Raw genomic sequence first — 17,405 nt, 5'->3', positions numbered from 1 at the left:
TTAACCCCACATTGTGGGCTGAGGAAGCCATGCCCCCCTCACATCTACTGGGCATGCTCCAAGTGCACTAGCATAAAAGGGAGCAGCTCAGCTCAGATGGAGCTGGATGCAGAGGAGGCAGGATCTGTAGTGGAGGCTTCAGGCCAGGAAATTCCAAGACTCTGTTGATCACCCCAGCACCTACAGATGTCTGATGGAGTCTGGAGTCACTGGGTGCTACCTTCACTGAGGGATCCAGAGACCCCAACAATGCCCAGGCCACAGCTTTCAGGAGTCAGGGTAGGAAGGGGGAGGGAGGGGAGAGTTAGCCATTACTCTGTGAGTTGTCAGCGTGTTTCAGCTGGATCTCTGCTGACCCAGTGGCTGAACCCTCTGCCATTGCCAGGGCCCTGGGGTGGGACCTGGTGGGGAGTAAAGAGGGCCCAGGTCCTCCTACCCCGGCCGCTACACACCCATAGGTGGTGGCCTACCTGTCTGGCCGCTAGGCCTCACCACCCTGTGGTTAAGACTACTATTGACTCCGGTCCCTAGGCCTCACCGCCCTGGGGCTAAAGGGCCAAACCCTATTGACTCCAGCTAGGGCTGGTGAGGGAGACTTAAGCGCAGGCCAACTATGTCCTGCCCCCTACCAACAAGGGGATGGCTACACTCACCATGCCACAGTACTGAAAGACACACACTATCTTAAAACAACTTCAGATCAGATGCAGTTTTTGGTGGCTGAGACCAGTTGATACAGATGCCACATTTCTAGGGTTAGTTGAGAAGCAATTCTCCTTTTTCTTTGAGGTGAAGTTATTTCACTCCATCTGTTGGAACTCTTACCTGCTTGCTAGGGTTGTCCATTGCCTGCACAAACTTCAGAGAGTTCACGGAGGCAGAGCGGATGGTGTCTGTCCGGCCTAGGCGGAACATCCTCAGTGAGGCACTCTCATACGTAGCACAGACCTGGTCATACATCCTGAAAGATGGGGAGGAGAAACAGCCATAGGGGCAGAATTGTCCTTGACAAGAAGGGGCTACGTGCAGATGAATGTCTGGTCCGAAATATGCAGACACATCTGCTATATTTCTCACTTGCACCCTCTCCACCTCCCGAGGGAAGAATAACATCTATACAGGAAGGACGAGAAAGATCAGAAGAAATGGGAATTACTAGGACCAAGCTGCATCTTAACTGTCTCTGTCCCTCCTCTATTGGTAGTTCATGCATTCCTCTTGGAGGGGCAAATCTTGCCCACTTCTTTGTGCATGCGGAAAGGGAAGGATTTGGGATGTCTGCACATAGCTCTAGATCGACCAGGCATTGACCTCTAACCCTGCCACATGAAGGCACAGCAGAAGATTGTGCTATTGCAACAACTCACCACTCTGCAGCCTAGTGGTGTTTGGGGTTCTTACTCCAAGCCCAGCTATTTGATCCTTAGTCAGCAGTTTTATGGAGCAGGGTAAGAATTCCCTGAGGATCTTCAGAAGGGAGATATGGGGGCTGGAAAGCTACCTTGCCTGCCCTCTGCCCCTTACCTATAATAAGCCAGCTGCAGGGCCATCTGAATAAAGGCATCTGGACTTATCTTCTCTGACTTTGGAAAGTTTTTCCCAAAGTGATGAAAGACCATCACCTTGATGTCCAGATCTTGCACCATTCTGCAGAGAGAGGGAGAAGAGAAATTCTTGTGGATGCTTCTTGTTATTACACAGCAAAGGCACAGACCCGAGGGCTTTCATAAGCCCAGAGATCTAAATCCGCTCAGATCCTATCTGCACAAAGACAAAGCGATCTGCCCCACCGGACCTTTTCATAATGAGCTCAACCTCAGTAACTTGACACACCATGTGAAGAACTGTACAACTGGTTAGATGCAAGGGATTTGCCCACTAGTAGAGACAGGATCCCAAACTAGTTGACCCACTGGTTTGATCCAGTACAGCAGATCAAAGTCCTGATCAGAGACAACCCTCTTTATAAGTAGATTGGGATAAATAAGCAATATGTCCCCTTTCAGCACAGCAGTCACCTGTCAGAAGGAGGCTCAGCAGTGCACTTTCCAGCCACATACAATATAGTTTATGCCCAACAAAACACTGGGCAGGCTTCCCAAATGGGGCACGGAGCACCATGGGGGCAGACTTAGTCAGAGCAATGACGTTGCCACGCAGCTCTCCAAAGTGGCACATGGATTATTCTTTCGCTCGCTCACCAAGCTCTCCCACCCACTTCCTGCTTTACTCACATGTTGAGGTTCTGCTTTGCTTTCTCAATGTCATTCTTGATTTCTGGGGTGATGTTAAACCGCAGCTTTTTGGGCATTGGCAGAGGAATCATGGGTGATCTCACCAGCTTTGGTTTCTTCCTGCACAGAGAAACAGCACTGAAACCATTTAGCCAGACCTCTGTCTCCTGCCCCTATGGGATTCTGGTGCCCACTAGAGACTCTCAGATCTCACTGTAGTGAACATGGTGTAAATCCCTGATTGTGACATTTTGGGTCTGTGGGCTTTGCAGTGTGTGACACAATCACAAATTTCAGCCTTACTGGATTGACAGCTGCTCCCTCCAAGTCTGCCTCTGGTGGAAAAACTAGGAGAACAAATGCAGAAGTTTGGTTCATAGTGGTTCCTTCACTAAGAGATCACCAGTCTAATGCCATTCGAACCCTTTAAAAACGCTGTATGCATTCTCTCAGGAGCAAACCTTCTGCCGCCCGAGAGCCATACTAAACCTAAGCAGTGGCTTCTCCCGAGAGTTAAAACAGCAGCAAAGTTTTCCATTCTGAGCAGGTGGTTAATCCCCTGCTCACTGCCACAAGAGCTGCAGTATCTAACTTGAGACACTGATAAAGTGCCTCCAAAGCAGCTGCCTGGGAGAGTGAGCTGGGGAAGGAGATCTTTACTGTGGATGGATGATCTGAGATCTGTGTCTGACCCCGAGACAAGTAAGTAAGGCTCACGTGTACTCCACAATGTGATCCAGAAGGGCAACAATGGGCGGGCCCTCCGAGGGAGCATGTTCATACACCAGGCCACAGGAGCCGTCCTCCGCAATGATAAACTGAAAGGGAAATGGAAAAAGGCACAAAAAGAGGCCTCCTCGACAGTGTAATCACCAGCCCAAAAGGCATCTCGGCATCTCATTGCTATGTGCTAGGGAAGACCTCAGCCCCTTTAGCGTGTGCAGGAGTGGTAACATGCAAGGCCAGCATCCAGAAGAAAGAAACTCCATAGCCAAGACCAGAAGGATTTAGTATTGTCATTATATTCAATAAGGCAGATGGAAGATAGTCCCACTGACAGAAGATGCATCAGAGGCCAGTGTACCCTGCAGTATGGTACAGCCTCAAATTTCCTCGGAGGCTCACATAACACAACAGTAACATCACCCACCAGTTCCGGGCAGACTTATTTTGGTTAATCGTAAAGTTAGAAGAACTAGGCGTTGCCCTGTAAATAAGCAGGGCCAAGCAGAAGCCGAATAACCCAAAATGTTAGTAGGCTTATAAAGAGTCCTGTCAGAGCATGGACTCTATCCCCCTGAAAGGCTAGGAGATAGCCTCCTAATGGAGGATGTGGCCCTTGAACGGTACCATTACACAACTGAAGGGAGAGGAGATCAAAGAGATGATGTGGGACAGTAGCAGATGCCTGCAAGAAGCAGGTTAGCTTCTGGCCGAGACAACCAGGGAAAGCAACAATCCCATGGGGAAATACAAGATACAGAACTTGTTAGGCTTGGGCAGCATCTAAACAGACAAGTCATTGTACACTTCAGGCAGTCAGTTAATTTACGAGCAATACAAAATAGCTTGGCTGGATTGAGTGAGTGCTGCCTGGGACATAAGAAACAACAAGGGTTCAGTGGACTTGCAGGAGAGAGAACTTGTTTGATTGTGGGAGACAATCCCAAACACTGCAGAGGAGCTGCACCAAGCCCGAAGGGCCTTATACTATTGGCATAACCCCTTGCTCTTCTCACTTCTCCAGTTCCTTTTGATCTGTGAAAGTCTCCGACTGAATGATGCGGTGTTCTACCAGACCTTCCAATTTCAGGAAGTTTGTCTCTCCCAGGTTCGCTGCCTCTAGTTTCTCAAAAGCAGCAGCACTCACCTGAAGAGTTTTGTCAAACCATCGGTTCCCACTGTTCCAGCGACTGCCTCCACCGTGCAGCATCTGAGCTGCCACCCGGCTCTTGTAGATGTCGTCAGACACCCGAGGAATGGGTGAATCCAGGCAGACGGTGAAAATGCTCTTCTCAATTGCACGCACAGACTCCTTGTTGGTCTTGTCTGAGAAGGGGGAAAAGCAGAAGACAATGGAAATGGGTTGAAAAACTGCATTTAATTGGAGGGAGGATAAAATTCAGGAGAGCCAGTTGATGGCACTTGGTGCCTGTCTTCCTCTTTGTAATGAAGCTTCTCTTGGCCATATTGCAATGGTATTCAAGTGTTGAAGCCAAGGGCTGCATGGCTATTACAGAGTGGAGGCTGTGAGCCTCATAAGGATGATGCTTCTCACTCATCCGCCCACTGATTTAAAAAAAATTTTTTTTTAAGCTCGGTTATTAGATTTCATCCATTTTGGGGGTGAAATACTCCAGAATTTCAGCTCTGTTCTTGACCAGACCTTGAACACTTAAGAGGACAGGATGTGTAAACAGAAATAATAATGCTTTGCCATGCGTCTAAGCTGGACTTAACCAGCTGGAGAAATACAGCTCTCCTATACTCAGAGTGTTAGAAAGCCCAGTTATCTGGGCAGCTTCTGCTTTCAGAGGGCTTTTAAAGGAAGGGAAGCCCAGGGACACAGCACTGCATGGAGGGCAGAAGTTTGCACCATGGTGACCCGCCTGGGTGAGGCAAGACAGACCTTTGATGAGATTGTTGTAGGCCTTGGCCCAGCTGTTTCGGTGGTTGGTGGTGAGGATCCCAATTGGCTCCTTGTTTGTTTGGAGGGAGGTGTTCCAGATCTTCTCCAGTTGGATAAAGATCTGATCGGTGGTGAGGGGGCTCCCATCGCTGCTGTAAACATCCAACTCAAAGAACTGGGAAGGAAGGAGAGACAAAGGACTTATCAGCCAGTGTCACAGGCTGACAGCAGCCTCGTCCAGGAGACAAGAGCAATGCTGATGGCTCAGCCAAGGGGCTGATGATGGGTAGGTGGAGAGGAAGGATGGCTCAGTGGTTAGGGCAAAGGCTGGGAGATCCAGGTTCAATGCCCTGCTATGCCACAGACTTCCAATATGACCTGGGGCAAGTGACTTAACCTCCTAGTGCCTCAGTTCCCCATCTGTAAAATGGGGAAATAGCACCTCCCTACCTCACAGAGGTGTTGCAAGGACACACACGTTAAAGATTGCAGGTGCTCTGATACTGCAATAATGAGGGTCAGATAATGAAGACAGACAGAACAAGAGTGTTTTCGTCTAACACCTTCAGGTTCTACCCTTTCTGAGACTTGCCCAGGACTCTTGGGTCCATTATCCCCCACTCCTTCTAATCAGCAATTTCTCACTTCAAACCTAGAGCAGGAGACTGGACTTTCAGGGATTGGAGCTAGGAGGGCAAGAAATGTGGAAATGGAGCACTCACACACAGCCCAGCCTTCTGCTCACACATGCTGCAGTCCAAGCCATTAGGCCCAGTCCTGCTCCCGGTCAATGGTAAAGCTACTACTGACTTCAGGGGGAGCGGGACTGATTCCCTGATGAGGTGAACCTCTTACTCAGAGCCGGTTTGCTCATTTCTCTTCCTTGGCAAAGCCAGCCAAAGGGGGCGCTTCAATCCAAAAGAATAACCCAGCCTTCCTAAGACCCCCACTAAGCCGAGGAGACGCTGTACCTGGAAGTTGTGAACCACAGTGATGTGACTGGGTGGCTTTTTTCCTTTGGAGTAGTTCACAATGGAGTCGTGTTTTGGTCCCGGGATGCGACAGGATGACAGGATCTGGTAGTACTGGTTCATGCAAAGGGGTTTCCCACCCAGGTATTCCACTGGCAGGGACTCACTGGAAACGTACACGGAAGAGAGGGAACAGGGTGGGAGAGGGAAGAAAACAGCAATCCGAATGCTTGCCTTCCAGGGATCCACACCTGGCATGCTCTCTTCCCCAGGGCCAGCCCCACTGATGTCTGCTCCATTGAGACACTAAAAGATATTAGAAGTCTCCTCCACTGGGGGCTGCTCATTCCCACCAACTCTCCTAGCAGAGGCTATACAGCATGGACACTTGCTGGCTTTGTTTTATATGAGGTCAAAGTCCTTTTCCCCACATCTGGTAGCACGGAAAGAAGTGGGCCCGTGGGCCCACGCTGCAGCCCATCGTACCTTGCAACCTCAGCTCAAACGGAGTTGAGGCCTGTTACACTGGAAGAGATGCACGCAATTGAGACCCACTGTTTCCCGGGGATTAGCATTGGGATACACGTCACAGGTTCAAATCCAGGCCTATGTCTGGAGTGACCATTAGTTGTCGCCCTCTGATTCTTTGTGGGATGGGTCTCAGTTCACAGACTCCCAAGGCAAGAAGGGACCATTGTGATTATCTAGTCTGTCCTCTTTGTTTTTACCACTCCTCCAGGGATGATTTTATGTTTTTTCTCTCAGGTGATGGATAAAAATGTTAAATAGCATAGGGCCAAGAACCGATCCCTGTGGAACCGTACTAGAAACACATCCATTTGATGATTCCTTGTTTACAATTACATTTTGCGTACGTCTGGACAGGAAGGAGTAAAGGACCCACCGCACGGCCATGGTCACCTGACTTGGGCTCACCGGGCTAAAAATTGCTGTGTGGACATTTGGGCTTGGACTGAAGCCTGAGTCCTGGAACCCTCCACCCTTGCAGGGACCCAGAGCTCGGGCGCCAGCCCAAGCCTGAATGTTTACACAGCATATTTTCAGCCCCAGAGCCTGAAGCCCATAAGCCCAAGTCAGCTGACCCAGGCCAGCTGCAGGTTTTTTATCCTAGTGTAGACATACCCTCAGAGACCTATCAGCCAGTTCAGTTCCTAATGGAAAAGTGTCCAAGTCCTAACCCTCTCTATCACAATGGGTATTGGTGCAGCCCTTTGGTTTCCTGTAGACTAAGATTTACAGGCGTGATGTCAGCAGGTGTTAGCTGACACACTTGAAAAGTCCAGTGTAGATAAGATACATGCGCAAGATACACTTCAACACATGCTAAACTGGTTGAGTTAAAGTCTGGGCTCCCATCCAGGCTTTAAATTGACCAGTTAGCATGTGTTAAAGGTCCTGGTCTACACTAGGCTTCTCAAATGTGTTAGCTAATTTGCTAATCACACCTTCAATCCTAGTTCAGACACGGTCTTTGTTGGCAGCCTCAATTTACAGGCCACGCAAGGACTGAATGAGGCATGGGGACTGAACTCCTCTCCCCCCCTAGAGAATGCCCTTGCAGGTTGGGAGCTGAAACGCACTGGAAAGTTGTGTGTTCTTGCTGCCTGAGCTGGACCTGTTCTGTGGCTAAATTAAGGATGTGAGTGTACAGGGCTTCAATCAGGCTAAATTCTCTGCAAGTACACGCAGAAGAGCCTCTCAAAACAAGATGTGAAGGGAAAAGTTTTTGTGGCACCTGCAGCTTTGCAACCCTAAATACAATTACATGAGACCCAAGAAGCAGAACAGACCAGGCTCATTTCCCTGTCCAGGTGGAGTAAGAGGCAGAAGTAAATAAAGAGTATAAAAAGGGAAAAGTCAATTTGCTTTCCTACAGTCCTGTCAGAGGCAGTGACCCTGGCTATTGTCAGTAACTCTGATTAGAAGCGTAATTCTTTAGATATACAGATTTTTATCCTGACAGTTTCCCTTTGAGAGAAATAAACTTTTGAACCTGGCACTGCTTCATTAAAGCCAGAGGAAAGGTAGCAGGGAAGGAATCATCCATGGGTCAGAAATGCCTCTAACTGAAGAAGAGCTCTCTGTAAGCTTGAAAGCTTCTCTCTCACCAACAGAAAGAAGTTGGTCCAATGAAAGATATTTCCTCACCCACCTTGTCACTCTCATATATTAGGGCCAACACAGCTACAACACCACTGCATCTAACTCACTTGTCAATCATGGTCTTGAAATCCAGGACACCCTCGATCAACTTGGCAGCAAACCTGGAAAAGCCAAACAGAATTACCAGAGAGATACAAATTGGAACATTTGGGACTTCTGAAATCCTGACCCCCTGGATATAATGGTGGTTTGGCTTCCATCCTCTCTGCTGAGAGAATACGGGGCTCAGGGGTAGCGGAGCAGAGCAAATTCCTCATATCTGGAGCCCTGGCCAACTGTGGCTATGTACTGAGTTAGTTGGGCAGCAATAATGAAGCAGCTTTTTTGTTCACGGGCTTGTTTGGGTTTTTTTGTTTGGTTTTTTTTTTTTAGTATTTATTAGTATTTGGGTGGCAGTAGCACCTGGAGGCTCCAACCAAGATTTGGGGCTCCCTTCTGCTGGGCACTGGCCACACACATAATAAAAGAAGGACCCTGCCCTGAAGAGTTTAAATAGACAAGACAGATGGGGTGTATGAGGGGAACAGAGCAGGGAAGTGCTTTCCAGGCATCACACTAAAGTCTCCTGTTATTGCACAACTTGCACTAGCAGCCGAGCTCCAAAGGTGGTAACAAAGATGAGAACACTAGCATAGAAGGGGCACAGGCATATTTAACCACCACATCATCTTGGAGCGGCTCTACATCTGAATTTTTAAATACTGGAAACCGAAAGAAACATTTCCACAAAACATCCAGTGGGGAGAGAGTTTTTAAAAATGACCTTCCTCCCCCTCGAAAAAACCCAACTGTATATTCCCTTGTAGTGCCTGAAAACAAACTTTGCCATCTTTTGCATTGTCAGCCTCTGAGAAAGTGAAACTGACTAGAACCAAAAGTAAAGCCAGCTAGCCTTTCATTTTCAAAGCAGAGAGGAACAGAGAAAGTAAAAGGCACTAGAGCAAGTTGGTTGTTTTGTTGTGTTTTTAAACTATGGGACAGCAAAGCCCAAGCACTCAAAAATTATAAGTCAGGTCCCCTCAAAAATCATGAGATAAAAGGAAGTTGGGTTCTTTTTATTTGCCTTCTAGTTTCTGAGCTATTTTCAAGCTTTCCTCTGCAACCATGAGGGCCTGATACTTGTTTTAGTCTTAACATTAAAGCTGAGATTCTCATGCACTTTTTTGATTCCATCACCTGGGGCTTTAAGTAAAATAGCAAATATCAGGAGAGTTGGCAACACTAATTAATTGTTGAGTTTTAATAAATTCCAGAGTTAATGCTATGAGGAAGGATTTTTAGCCCCTATTCTGTCTCTTGAAGACATCCTCCCCCCTCACTGAGCTGCATGAGATCTAGTCAAGAGAGTATACAAGACCTTGCACCAGACTGGGAAGAAGGATTCTTTTCACTCTTATTTCTCTCTCTCACCTCTCTGGTTGGCTGATATTTTTAACCCAGCCTGATGACAGGAGCAGGTGGTGATGGGTAAATGTGGAAAAGGTAACACTGTATAAAGGTCAATGCTACAGTTTTGCATCCACAAAGCCTAGACTCCTCAGAGCCTAGCCCAAATCTAGGACAAATTTTCACATACATGAAAACAAACTGCTAAAAACTAGAGAGATCCCACTCTGAAGAGGGAATAAAATCAGGGACAAGCTCTAAAGAGAGTGAGAGAATCAATTCCGTGTGTGTGGGATGGCTTCAAAACACAGCATCTGCAACACTAATTAGCAGAAGGGAAACACAGGACCTGCTAGTAGTCAACAGCATACAAGGCTTGAGAAAGGGGAAGAAAGGCACTGGAGACAGAGAGCAGCTGTGGATTTGACCTGTGTAATTAATGACAGAATAGTGGGAAGCCCTCTGCAAATGCACCCAGTGAATGAATCTGCAGACAAAGACAGCATTAGCTGAATAACCTAATTCCTGCAGTAGCATGATTCTTCCCCCAAGCCTGCAGAATCGAAAGGCAAATTTAGAGTCTCCTAAACTATCTTAGGTACTCCGTGTGGTTCCCATTACCGTAGTATCTGAGCACCTCACACCAGCCCCGTGAAGTACAATTATCCCCATTTGACAGATGGGGAATTGAGGCACAGAGACCAAATATTTTGCCCGGTCACAAAGGAAGTTTGTGGCACAGCAGGGAGTTTAATCTAGCTCATCTAAGCCCCAGCCTCATACTCTAACCACTGGACCATCTTTCCCTTCTGGGGGAATCCTGCTGGGAGAAGCTTCATTCAGAGAAGCTATAAGCCTCCCTCACTCTTCTCTCATTCTGTACAGTGCTTCCTGATGGGAGAGGCTGCAACTGGTATAGCTTGAGTCTCCCCATGGCTAGCAGTCATCTCGACTGGGTGAGACTTGCTAGTACTCTCCGCCTCCCACCAACCCAAACCAACTCCCCAAGGGCCCAACTACCAACATCTGAAACTTTGGGGAAGAAAAGCCAGAAAGGTCTTTACCTGAGCTGGCCTTGCTGATCCAGAAAATCCTGTTTAGGTAAAACCACGCCAGGGCTGGAGTGAACCACGACTGGCAGGCGGTATTCAAGGTAAGCCGTCTTCAGCCACCAGTCAGAAAGCTGGGACAGAAACAGGAATCATGCAAGAATGGGGTCTCCGCGCTGCAGAGAGCCGGATGCCTACTTTGCAAGCTTGTTTGGTCCATGTCCCACAAAATGGTGGGAAGATCCTGGAACACACCATGTCCCACGAGTGGAGAAGATTGTGGGATCTGAGTCATGGGATGATTTTTTGGCCATTTTGCAGGCTAGATAGAGCAGGGGGCTTGTGAGATGGGGTGGGAGGAAGAGGCTGGAGCAGTGGGCTTTCCCAACCTTTTGGGGCAACTATCGTTTTAAGGGACTAAGACTTCTGCTGTACCAGTCAGGGCCCATGACTTCCCATTCAGCTGTGTGTGCCTCAGATCACCATGGTGCTTGGGTGGCTCTGTGCACACAGCTGAGAGATGGGCAGCAATGAGTGGCACACGAGGTCTTAGCACAGAGGCTCATCATTATGTTGTAATGGGGGAAGCCTTGATTGCCAGTCACAGGTGCCAGTGGCTGGGAATCACTGGCTTGGAAACCTGGATAGCAATGGCCTTTATGGCATTTGAAAGCCATGGGGACTTGGCTCAAATCCTGCCTCCATCTCTCCTCCACTGACCAGGACTCCAAAAGTAGCACCCACATACCCAGTTCTCAGTTTTCCTGGCTCTCCTCTGCAGACCCTTCTGTAGCCTTTCCCCAACGCCGCCTGGTTTCCGGAACTCATCCACCAGCCCCTTGGTGTGGTTCCATTCCTCCTCGCTGATGATAGGTTGCAGAGCCAGCAGGTAGTGATCCAGGGTCTGCTGAAGGGGCGGCACTGGCAGACGTGGCAGTCCCTCCTGGTGGGCTAAGTATCTGCCTGTGAGCTTCCCCACGGCCACCGGCTTCAGCAAGCCATATGGCTTTGCCTGCAAACCACAGAGCACACATCCAGATAAACTTCCTCAGAGTGCAAGGGGGATCAGCAACTCAGACACATTAAATCCCCCGTCTCTCACGACACATGAAAGCCTCAACATCAAGAGCAGAGAGCTCAAAGCACAAACACCAGACATACATCGACAGATTACCAGAGGGAGCTGATCACAAGACATCCAGAACAACAGCAAAGAGACACAGCCCCCCACAGGGATGTCGATTCTAAAAGAAATGCCACTGGGATAATAATACATTTGCCCTTCTCTAGTACCTTCCCTTTGAGGATCTCCTAGCACCTTGCAGACATTAACGGGAATAAGTCTCAGAGTATCCCCTACAACTATACGGTAGGTACTGAATATACATAGGGACAGCTTCACACACTAATTAAATGCAGCCATCTCTGGGGCAGGACACAGCAGCTGGCAATGCTACACAACAGTTTAGGGTGCTTAGAAATGAAGTTTCTGTTTAGAAACAGTTTAGAAATGAAGAGGAATCCTGACTGAAACTGCAGGAGGAATTAAGCCAAGTTGGAAGTGGAGCAGGGTTAACACCCCCCACCAGGGAAATGACTGCGCAAAATCAAGAATAAAAACTGGAAGCCCAACCATGGAGCTGGACGTCTCGGTGACAGGAGGCGTGGGGCTATGGGATCAGCGAGTCTCTCAGGTCACCAACAACCACAGTGGACCATGTCAGCAGAGAGAGCTCCAAAAATGATTCCCATTCAGCCCTACTCAGTGGGAGACTGGAAGCTGCACAGTGGAGGCTTGAGTGCGGAGGGGGGAGGAGCATGAGGGAGGGAAGGGGTGTGTGTGTGTGAGAGAGAGAGAGAGAAAGAAAACATAGGGATTCATTTTTAAAGGAACGGGAAATTGGGGTGAATCAGAGAGGCTCACTGAGCAGAGGTTAGGGCAGTTTTGGCAATAAAAGCTTCCACAGGGAGTATGTGCTGTGATTGTTTCTTTGGGCAGAGAAAAAGAACATGAAGAGAGCAAAGAACAGCACAGAGCAATCCCCGCCTTTGACCAGGAGGAGTGCACTCGCCAGCCCTTCCCCAAAACAAGAGAACATCCTCTTGTTTGGGCTGGAATTTAACAAGGTTCCATTTGAGACACCAGGAGGCTTTACATTCTGCTTTACATGCCCTCTTCCCCTACTTTCCCTCCTGTTTCTTTCCCTCCAGGTGGTTCAAAAGTCCCTGCTTGAGACTTTTGACTATGGATTGGAGGGAAACGAGACCAGCTAGAATGTGTCCTCTGGGCTATGAAGCAGTCAGTGGAGGGTTTTCCCCATGGTCAAGTGCAGAGAAGCAGAAAGGGCCCAATCCTGCATGGTGCTCAGCCCCTCAAACAAAGTGCTTGGTTCCTTGCAGGATCCAGATCAAGATCTCTGGGAAGGTTAAAAGAAAAAACTAATCACCAAAGCTGGAAGAAAGAGCGCAGGGTTGAAGAGGAAGGAAGGAGTTAACCTGCATAGCCTGATGATAATATACCATACTGTACCTTCTCTGACTGCTGCTGCTTCCTTTCCATCGCTGAACTGAGGAAAACACTGTAAAACTCTCTCACTCCCTCTGCCTCAGGCTTCCTCTCTAATCTTACCCTGTTCTATCGTATATGCAGGGAGTCACAGACTTAGCAACCTATTCTGTCGCTGCGCTATTCTGTTGAGAAAACACAAGACCAGACATTGTAGTGTGAGCAGTTGGGTTGGAGGGGCAGCAAACCACCTCCCATGTGCTGACAAGATACTTTTCCAATCTTTCCCCTACCCCTCGGTGACAGCGGGAGCTTGAAATCGCCTCCTAACCCCATTCCCCTGCAACTGGATTGTTTTGCTGTTTATTTCAGGGCTTGGGAAGGGGGCCCAAGTGGCAGTTCTGGAGAGAGAAGAGCCCCATCTATGCACAGGTCATCTATGGCCAGGCTGTGGGTAGCAGGCAGTCGTGTGAGCTTCCTCCAACAAGCTGATCAGGAGGGACCATTTGCACTGATGAGAGGGGAATTCAATCACCATGGCCTATTCAGGCTTTTCACTCTCTGTACAGACTGCCAACTCTGGTGGCCAACTGCAATGATACCGTTCACATCAGGAACACTTGTCCTCCAGGAGCTAGACAAAGAACCACCTACCACACAGACCAAGCAACCATCAGATGGGAATGAGTTCAGCCCATGGGCTGGGATTGAACCAACAGCCTATAGACAAAAGGCTGTCTCCTGTAACCGGTCCCCAGAGTCACATGCACGCTAATGTAGGGTTGGACATCATGAGTTCTGGGCTGTTGACAACTTTGTTTTTAATTAGAAAACAACTCACATTGCAGACATAAGGAAAAATAATAAGATGGCTATCTGCCCCTTCCAGCCTTAACAGCATGTCTTTAACTAAATGCAATTAATAAACAAACAGCCCAACATGCAGCCAGACAGTTATGCAACAATATTCCAATACGAAACACCAGGAGAGAGCTATTTTGTTTCTTTGGGGTTTTTATTAAAAGGAAAAAAAGTCATGGATTGATCTCAGTGAAAAGGCAAAAAGAAAATAAATAATGGAAATATCACATACACAAAATCTGAGCATCACATCTGGATATTACCCCAACCAGCCCTTACTTGATCATTTTAGTGCCAGTAACTACCAAGCATGTACTGGGATCCCAGTGAACAAATCTGAAACAGAGGAGCAGTCAGAAGACAGCTGACTCTCCTTTTCACATGAGGAAGGGAGACAATCCATGCACACCAGGTGACACACCATGCATTTCCACTGGGCATTCACGGACCATCCTATGGCTCTGTCTCATGTGTGTTCTGTGCTGAACCTTGTTCTAGCTATGCTACAGAACAGTTACTTCTCCCCCAAGGCCAGGCTCATGACATAGCCCTGTTACATGTTAATTGGTTTACTTTAAGGTGGGAGGGTGTATTAATTTGGGTCCATCCCCACAAGCCAAACCAACCTGTGTTAATCAGAGTCCCTGAACAGAGTACTCTTTGCCATGTTGATTGGCCTGTCATGTCCTATTCAGGATTTCACTTACCAATGCTTGTGGGTTTGAAGTCACAAGGAAGGGTCTAAGCAACGTCTGACTCCCTTGTTACCATCACTTCCACCCAGCCACATGCAGAGTGTCAGACATATGGATATTTTTAAAGAAAAATTCAAAATCACAGAACTCATGAGTCCTGAGAGAGGCAGCACAGCTGTGATGGGGAGAAAAGTGGATTCTTTCAATGGACAATAAAAATCCACAACTCTCCATTCTCCTGAGCTCTGTCAGCTATGGCTCAAACCATAGCTTCATCCATGGTTCAACAGTGATCCTGGCAGCAGGGTTCTAATAGAACTTTCCCTTTATTGGTGTGGAAAGAGATTTATTCCAGTTACCCACTGCCCTAGAGCCTTGGCTACATTAGGAAATCAAACTGAAACTGAGAAGGATTTTCAGCAACGGTTCCCCTTCATCTGGTATTGAAATTGTGTCATTGCCACTTCAGAGATCATGACCAGGATCTTTCACATGGTTTAGTAAATACTGGTATGATGATACAGTTGTAACTGAGGGAAAATATACATCTACACAGATCAGGGAAAGCCGCGGAGAACCCTGCTGGCAGAAGCTATAACCCAAACAAATCCATGTAGTCCTTTGCACTGGCATTTTCAGCAGCCTCATGAATAGAAGTCAGTTTGCTGTACCGCTCCCCAGCATCGCACTTGGAGCACTTTAAGCAGCAAACTTTGGCTGAATGATGCACCCACCATAGCCCTGAGTTCAAGATTCCAAATTGAAAGGAAAGAGGCCAGTTCAAGTCCATGATGGGACAGAACATTACACTGACATATTCCTCCTGGAAAAATCCTGATCTGGGTGTGAATGTTTTCTTAATCAACTTAAAATTAAATAAATAAAACCTGGCAGATATATTATCAGCGCTGCTATCAGTTCCTAAGCAAACCGAGAGGGGCAGAGCCCATGTGCAAGGATGAATCAATCAGTAACCAACTCTTGGCAGATGCTTGAATTGACATATGGCACATAATCAAGTTCTGCAAACTGACAAAGGTTGCTCCCAGCCCAGGGAAGACTCAGAGGATATTGCGTTGGCAACAGACACAAGGGCGGGGGGGACGACAAAGTTACAAAAGAAAAAAATCAAAATCCTTAAGCGGAACAATACTCCCAGCCTTTCTCTGACTGGGTCAAAACCGAAGAATGATCCTGGCATCCTACCCCCTTTCGTTGATTTACTATACGTTTAGAAGAAATCCCTCTCCTTTAGCCGAGAGTTATATCTAGCAGCCATTCTCCCCACATCTGCTTTTTAATTATCTTTCTTGCAAAACGTTTTTGCATCATGCAAGAAGAATCAGACTACAGCTGCATTGGTACAAGCCGGATCTTCTCCCTCCCCCAAATAAAGTCAGTGCAGGACATTTATCTCATCACCCTCCTCAACTCTCCCTAAGCAAAAAAACTTCCGAGTTTCTGCAAGTTTCTCAGGGACTCTAGAAGCCCCTCTTCTCATCCTCACAAGACCACATCAGACACTTCTGGATAAGGCCACAGACACTGTGACTCTCCCAAGGTTGTTCAAAGCAGGGAAAGCATCCCCTGCCCCTCGTCTCTTTGCTATAAACATTAAACCAGCCCGGAAAGCAGAGATCAGGCTCTTACTTACCATGCTCCTTGCTATGAAGGCCAGCATAGCCCTGTGTGTGCACCAGTCACTGCCCTGAGCAAAGTCCTGCAAAGTCACCAGCCTCGGCCTTGAGCTTGCAAGACCCAGGGACAGTCAGCCACAGTGTAACTTCAGCAGCAGCAACCCAGCTACAGCGTAACAAGCCCACACTGCCTTCCCTGGCTCAGCAGCAGCAGTTAGGGGAGGGCACAGCAAAGCAGCCATCTTTGTGAGGGGCACTTCCCTGCTCTGTAATGACCAATAACCAGAAGCACTGCCATCTTTGTGAGGGGCAAGGCTTTGCTGCTCTGCATAGATAGTTCTCTTGTCAGGGAAGGAAAGCCACTAGTTGATCTCTGGCCTAAGTTAGTGCCCCTTACTTTCTTAGTAGAATAGTTCCAGAGGGGTAGCCATGTTAGTCAGTATACGACAAAAACAACTAGAGTTCTGTGGCACTTTAAAGACTAACACATTTAATATTTGCAGGCATAAGCTTTCGAGAGACTTCAGCTCTCTTCTTCAGATGCAGTGATACAGAAAATAGGTAACACAGAGGCATCTTTCTTAGGGTTAAGTTAGGGAGAAGAGATCAGCAGATGGGACGGTTCTGACAGCTGGGACTTGTGCCTTCAGAGAGGAGTGTTCATTGGGAGACTTTTTGGTGCAAGATGGAGAAGCAGTGAGCTGAGTGCCTGAAGCACATAGGTCTTCAGCCAGACTGCTGTCTTTGTCCCCACCAGTTCAGCTGCCCCGCAGCTCCCTCAGGCTGCCGGAGCCTGCAAATGTCCCAAAAATTGGGACAAAACTATTTGTATAATATTAAGAAGGAGAGGGCCTGAATACAAGGACATTTCCAGGCTTCAGGGACACACAGGCTGACTCGCAGAGAATATGACGCTGTTACTGCTGCTGCTTATGTGTCTTGGGTCTTTCGGTCAATCTATAGCAACTCACGCTTTTAGCTCCTCAGTGTGTTGGCCAAGATGGCAGCTGTCACACCTGGTCACTTTACTCCAGTCCATCCACACTGATGTAGGTAAAATTACCGTCTTGTCTTGCCACTCTGATTACACAACTAGGCTTGGCAGAATTCGATTTCTCGTATTCATAATTTTGATGGATATTTGTGTTTATTTGTATGCATTTTTTTTTAGAGTTTTGTCTATCAAAATTCTCACAGTTGTGGGAAATTAAAGGAGTCAGACAATTATTTAATTACACTAGACATTTAAATTC

At 47.7% G+C, this 17,405-nt stretch overlaps 1 protein-coding gene across 2 annotated transcripts in view; it reads right to left on the bottom strand.

Annotated features, from left to right (window-relative positions):
* Positions 1 to 16,340, bottom strand: part of CRAT (carnitine O-acetyltransferase) — a 33,655-nt gene extending 17,315 nt beyond the window's left edge. For both annotated transcript variants that reach the window (XR_010918601.1, XM_067542010.1), the window contains exons 1-11: positions 16,170 to 16,340; positions 11,202 to 11,465; positions 10,469 to 10,587; positions 8,066 to 8,119; positions 5,835 to 6,000; positions 4,864 to 5,038; positions 4,105 to 4,283; positions 2,952 to 3,052; positions 2,235 to 2,354; positions 1,525 to 1,647; positions 826 to 961 (exon numbers count right to left, since the gene is read on the bottom strand). Coding sequence is in view for 1 of the 2 variants with exons in the window: in XM_067542010.1 (XP_067398111.1) it covers positions 826 to 961; positions 1,525 to 1,647; positions 2,235 to 2,354; positions 2,952 to 3,052; positions 4,105 to 4,283; positions 4,864 to 5,038; positions 5,835 to 6,000; positions 8,066 to 8,119; positions 10,469 to 10,587; positions 11,202 to 11,465; positions 16,170 to 16,196 (1,464 nt within the window). In the remaining variant the exon portion in view is untranslated. The remainder of the gene's footprint in view (positions 1 to 825; positions 962 to 1,524; positions 1,648 to 2,234; positions 2,355 to 2,951; positions 3,053 to 4,104; positions 4,284 to 4,863; positions 5,039 to 5,834; positions 6,001 to 8,065; positions 8,120 to 10,468; positions 10,588 to 11,201; positions 11,466 to 16,169) is intronic.
* Positions 16,341 to 17,405: the final 1,065 nt, after the last annotated feature.

Source organism: Emydura macquarii, unplaced genomic scaffold, assembly GCF_026122565.2.
Source record: "Emydura macquarii macquarii isolate MOO-44397 ecotype Brisbane River unplaced genomic scaffold, CSIRO-AGI_Emac_v2 contig_691, whole genome shotgun sequence".
Lineage (NCBI taxonomy): Eukaryota > Metazoa > Chordata > Testudines > Chelidae > Emydura > Emydura macquarii.
The sequence above is the reverse complement of the archived record's forward strand: the minus strand, read 5'-3'. Positions and strand labels throughout refer to the sequence as shown.